The sequence below is a fragment of the Propithecus coquereli genome, unplaced genomic scaffold, assembly GCF_000956105.1.
Source record: "Propithecus coquereli isolate 6110/MARCELLA unplaced genomic scaffold, Pcoq_1.0 Scaffold267, whole genome shotgun sequence".
Classification (NCBI taxonomy): Eukaryota; Metazoa; Chordata; class Mammalia; order Primates; family Indriidae; genus Propithecus; species Propithecus coquereli.
The window spans coordinates 2,678,830-2,684,829 of record NW_012148252.1 but is presented as its reverse complement, the minus strand read 5'-3'; the positions used below and the strand labels follow the sequence as shown (position 1 = coordinate 2,684,829).

The 6,000-nt window shown below is 47.1% G+C and overlaps 1 protein-coding gene across 1 annotated transcript in view; it reads right to left on the bottom strand.

The window, feature by feature from the left end:
- The window catches only part of GLDC (glycine dehydrogenase (decarboxylating)), an 87,304-nt gene that overhangs the window by 12,142 nt on the left and 69,162 nt on the right, over nt 1-6,000 (bottom strand). Inside the window, exons 20-21 of the mRNA XM_012647403.1 lie at nt 4,937-5,078; nt 2,473-2,584 (exon numbers count right to left, since the gene is read on the bottom strand). Coding sequence (XP_012502857.1) covers nt 2,473-2,584; nt 4,937-5,078 — 254 coding nt within the window. The remainder of the gene's footprint in view (nt 1-2,472; nt 2,585-4,936; nt 5,079-6,000) is intronic.

The window sequence follows — 6,000 nt, the reverse complement described above, 5'->3', positions numbered from 1 at the left end:
ATATTCCTCATTAATAGTGGCTATGTCTGATGGATGGCACCATGGGTCATTTAAGTTTTCTTTCTTATGCTTCTTTATGTTTCAAAATTTCCATCCTAAGCATATATACATTACTTATATAATCAGATAAAATGAATACTGAAGCTAATCCTTAAAGCCAATACACAAGCGGGATCCATTTCATAGCACAGGAGCTATTTTGGATTAATCGGTAGCTGTTGTAGATTCTTTAATACCCACTTCAGAAGCATTTCGTTGCCCACAACTTTCCTTTCTACTCTCTGGAGAACATTCCTAACCACAGCTTTCTGTTATTTAGTTCTATTCTATTTTAAAACTGCGGAGCCACCCCTCTAGATACATATTTATAAGCCAAGACTAGCCTTTAAATTAAAAATCACAGATGTAAATGTACACTTTGGCTGGGCCTGGGAAACCAGGAGCCCAAGGGAGGCATCGTCACTGTTGCCCCAGGGCCAGGCACGCTGTTGCTGACAGCTGGCTTTCTGCTCCAGGGTCCTGGTCTGGGTCTCTTCCCTGCTCTCATTCTGAGCCCACAGACAATGCTCGAAATGGCTACCTGGTTCGTAGTTCCAGTCTTTCCTCTGGCAGCTTAAATCTCGTTTTCATATTTAACAAGAAAACCCATCCTGCAGCCCACACCCCCTTCACTGCCAAACTTCCCCAAACCGTGACTGTTTCCCCTTTTCCTTCCCAACCTCCGTCCACTTCTCAGCCCACTGCCATGTGGCATCTGCTTCCCCATTTTGCCCAGACTACTCTCTAAGGCTACCAAAGGCTCCCCAGCAGTTAAAGCCAAAGGTTCTTATCGAGACTCAGATCGTAAATTCAGATTTGTCAATCATACCTTAGTAAAGCTGAAAAAAGTATAAATGAATAAATAATAAAACCAGCTGCTCGCTCCTTCCCGTCTGTCTGGATTCAGTATGCAACCACGGGCGTGGCGCGCAGGTCTGTGCATGTGTGATAGGCCAGGTATGGGTGCTCAGAAATCAGACGGAACCTCCCAGGGCTTCAGGGCCGTGTGGGAGAACCACTGCCCAGAGGCACAGGGGAGCCAAGAGGAGGGATGGCTAACTCCACCAAAAGAGTGGGGCTTCAGGAAGGAGGTGGCTCCACAAGGAAGCAGGGGTTTAGGGGAGAGGCACTGTTTTGTTTTGTTCGAGACAGAGTCTCGTTCTGTCGCCCTGGGTAGAGTGCAGTGGCATCATCGTAGCTCAATGTGACCTCAAACTCCTGGGCTCAAATGATCCTCTTGCCTCAGCCTCCCGAGCAGCTGGGACTACAGGCGTGCACCACCACGCCCGTCTCATTTTTCTATTTTTAGGAGAGATGGGGTCTCACTCTTGCTCAGGCTGGTCTGGAACTTCTGAGCTCAAGCGTTCCTCCTGCCTTGGCCTCCCCGAGTGTTAGGATTACAGGCATGAACCACCACGTCCGGCCGAGGGAGAGGCACTGTGACCTAGAGCTGCCTTAGACACAGCAGGCCCCCTCACCGGGTACCCAGTCTCCTGCCCCTTCTTAGCAGCCACCTGCTTGACAGGTTTTGCTCTGGTTTCTTAATGCTCTTCCTTGGGACTCACCACATCCAAGACTCAGTGCTCAGATTCTGTGCCCAGAGCCAAATGTCTAGATGTCATTTAATCTACATAGCTCCAGTCAACGAGGAGCCCACACCACTGGGGGCTGGTTTTTAGTTCCAACATCTCGCATCACATCCTGGGTGACTTTGTTTCCCCAGCTATTATTCCCTCTATTATAAGCCTAAGAGGCTTACCAAAAAGTTCTCTTCACACTCAATTCATCAGTAACTAAGTCCAAATGATTCTGTATCTAAGAGCATGTTCGTCCCGGGCTCATGCCACTATCTTAATGGTTTTAACAGTCTCAAGGAATCCCATCACTCTCCCGCTCAAAGAGCTTTAATGGCTATAGTGTGGCTCAAGGGTAAAGTCCAGAGCCTTCATAGTACCTTCGAGGCACCAAGGTGACATTCCAGCCTGTCCCTCAGCACCCCAGCCACGCAGGCTGGTCCTGTGTCTCTGTTTATTCAGGTTCTCATCCGCTCTTCCTTCCAGACCATCTCAGATGGCTCCCCCAGAAGCCTCTCTCAACTACTCTACCCTGCCTCTGCCCAGTCTGAATCACTCCCCTCTTTCAGGGCATTCTCATAGCACTTTGTGAATATTTAGCTCGTAGTATTTATGTACACATCTCTTGGTGGTATGGGCTCCTTTTTGACTGGGGCCGTGTCGATTAAGCACCTAGGATAGCCTTACATATAGTGATGCCCCTAAACTGTTAACTGTACATTCAAGACCTCTGCACTTTTCTCTGGTATGTGCTAAAAAACAGAAGTAGTCCACCCATGTAAGAAAACCACATCTAGGCCAAACTTAGTTTGGCCAAGAAAAAAAACCAAGGTGACGATAGACTAAAGTTGATACTTGCCTCTTGCACCCCTGAAAAGGACTCTGTAGTGTTTTTCTAATCGCTTGGCCATGTAGTTGGCATTTAAAATAGCAACTTCCGTGGCCTGTTTAAGGCCCTTGCCTCCCATCATCTGCAACAGAAGGAAAAAGAGCCATCATCTACTGTAACAGGGGAGCCCAGTGGTCAGGACACTACCCAAAGACAACCCCAGACACATCCACCCAAGAAGGAAGTCAGCCACCCTAACTCTGGATGGGAGATGAGTGGAACAAGGACATCTGTCAGTCCTAAGCCTGAAATAATTTTTGGCTTTCTCCTTTGAATAGTAATTTCACATTTCTTTTTGTACTAACGAAGCCTACAACGGGGCAACGGTGACTATTGACTATTGTGTTATCTAAAGAGGGAAAAAAATTGATCTTAGGTTTGGGGGTTATTTGTTTACTGTGAATTTTCAGCGTCTTGATAACTGCCAGCAGTCCCTCGGGATCTTGGCCAAAATCCCCACTGAAGCAATTTTCAATAGTTTGTCCTCCCATAGTCCACAGTCTAGGCTATTTATGTTCAACAACCGCCAGATTCAGTCTTATCCTATTTGGTGGTTAATCAGTCCTTGTGATTATATGGGGTAAACATCATCACCAGCAAAGAGCCTAGAAATCAAGATTGCACCAATGTCTATGACCTACTTTCTTCCCCGAGTACCGCATGGATGATGGAGTCTCAATACGTATCAATACAAAACTAATGGAAAGCAAATGAGAAAGCACCAAATAAACAGCAGTGATATCAAAGTCTAAAGTAAAGAGAGGGCACATTTCCCCAGGGCGGTCAAAGAAGAGCTCCTAGACTCAGAGTCAGAACTTGGCTAGAAACTTAAAACTGAGAGGAATCTGGATAGGGAAAGAGAAAGGGGACAGCACTCCAGGCGAGAAGAATGGCAAACTCCCAGGTGCGAAGGGGGAAGGCACATGACTGTCCCCTGGGAGTCCCTGTGGGGTCGGGTGGACTACGTGTGACTCCACCCTGTAAGCTTCAAACCTTCACCAGGAAGGGCGGGGACTTGGTTCAGCCGGTTACTGGCTCTCAACCTATGTATCACCAAGCATCTTTTTAAAAATGCTGACAGCTCAAATCCCCCCCTAAATATGTTAAGTCTGGTCTCTCCAGAACGGGGCCTAGGCATGTGCATTCTGAAAGAATCCCCTAAGGACTCCATGCAGACCAGCGGAACAGCCTTGTGGGATTGCAGCAGGGAGAGAAGCCGGTGCTAGAGCCCAGGGGATAAATAAGTAACAACAGCCTGAAATAAGAAAAGACCCAAGGTTTGCGGGGTAGCTTAAACCCTATTGTATTTATTTAGTTTTTGAACTGAGATGCGGTGTTCCAGGCATATGGCCAAACCAGCCTTGGGACATTTATTTTCTATATGTGGGAAATCAGCTCCAACCCAAATATGTCCATATAAATAACCCAGATTTACAGAACCCAGAGATCAAAAGAGAAATGGGAATTTGATTCTGTTTGCAAAGAAACAGACTTTTATGCTGTTTATCTTGTTACAATTTGCAAAACTTGAGTATCATTTTAAAAAGCAGGCTTTAGTTTCGGGGGTACAGATTTGTTGTTCCAACTTCCAAGAAACTTTTCGTTGAGAATCATAAATGCCACACTGTTCATGCATAACAGCCAGCTCCGTAGAGTCATCTGGCATGATTTCCATAGCTGAGTTTTGGGGTTTTGTTTCAGCAAGAGCCACCCTTTATTAACGAGAGGCACAGGTTTGGGGAAGCTGCCCTAATTAGTAGCTGCACAAGTGTTCCTGTCCTCAGTCTGGTCAGTGCAGGAGGAGGGTAGGCCAGTTGGAACAAGAGCTATAGAAAAATAAACTCTGGCCCTAGTGTTTTTCGGAGAAAGACAAAGGAAGGAAGCCTGTTCTCTGACAAAGTCTAATTATCCCCACCACCCAGAGTACAGTTCCACAGCCCTGAAGGGCAAAGAGCTTTTGGAAACCACCAAATAAGCAAATTTCCACTACTTTTTATCTTATCCTCCAGACCCCCAAGAAATATAAAGCACAGTGAGACATATTCCTAAAATTTATCCCAGGATCTCAACAAAGTGTAATAATTAGCACAGACACTGCTTTGCACTCGTACGGGGCTATACAGATCCTACAGGAAACCAAATGACGTGGCCAGAACATCCATATGACTCATGGAACTTAACTGTGTCTGGAAAAATATATCTGGTGTGTCAGTTTCTCTGATGTTAAACCTACTAGGAGAATCCACAGGAAATAGTGTGATGAAGAAGAGACGGAATGATTTTTAGCTAATCTCAAAAGTCATCAGCACTATTCATTGAACCGCATCTCAGATCACGGATTTCTTTGTTTTTAAGCCAAGAGGGAAGTCTGCAGTCTTAGTTCCCCACCCCACATCACACCCTCCACCCGCGTACACACATTCTCAGGCCTCACCTTGATATACGCCCACGAAATCGGCAGGATGGAACTGGAGCCCCATGGGGCCGCGCTGACGGTGCCCACAGGCCAGGAATCCCCGTTCAGCTGGACTGAAACGATGGGATGACTGGGCAGAAAGGGGGCAAGATGCTTCTTCCTGCATTTTTTTTTTTTAAAGTACAGATTCAGAAAATGTAAAAAGATCCAGTCCAACCAAACAGGCAAGGTCCGGGCCCTCTCAGGAAGCTCTATTCTTGTTTTGTTTTTTTTTTAAAGGGAGTCTCACTCTGTCACTTGGGCTAGAGTGCCGTGGCATCAGCCTAGCTCACAGCAACCTCAAACTCCTGGGCTCAAGCGATCCTCCTGCCTCGGCCTCCCGAGTAGCTGGGATTACAGGTGCGTGCTACCACACCCGGCTAATTTTTTCTATTTTTAGTAAAGATGGGGTCTCGCTCTTGCTCAGCCTGGTCTCAAACTCCTGACCTCACGCAATCTTCCCGCCTCAGCCTCCAGAGTGCTAGGATTACAGGCGTGAGCCACCGTGCCCGGCCAGGAAGCTCTATTCTTAGCAGAGGAATCCTGACTGTGGAAGGGGCCTTACACTCGCTAAGAGGCAGATGTTCAGGAAGTGGTCCTGCCTCCACCAGCCATGCACACCTGAGCGGCTCACCTGAGACCCGCAGGGGAAGATTTGGCAGAAATCCTCGTGTGAAGCTCCATCCCATGCCCCCTCCATCCCAGCCCCACACCCCCATGCACTGTCCCAAGGCATCCACAGGATACAGAAGGAGCAGATGAGATGCCCCCTGTGGCTGCACGTTGGAGACCAGCACATGAGCATCATTCACCCCGCCTGCCCCATAGCTGAAGCACTGGAGCTCACCCATTTACTAGAAATAATAATAATCAAAAAGAAAAGTAGGGTGTGTCTGGTCATTCTTTGGCCAAGAGTACACCCAGAAAAAAAAAGCAAAAAAAGAAAAAAAGAAAAGAAAAGCAGAAAAAAGCGAGAAGGTCAAACTCCCAGCAACCCTGAACACTGATGCCTTTACTACATTTTTGGAAGACTGAAGCAGCTC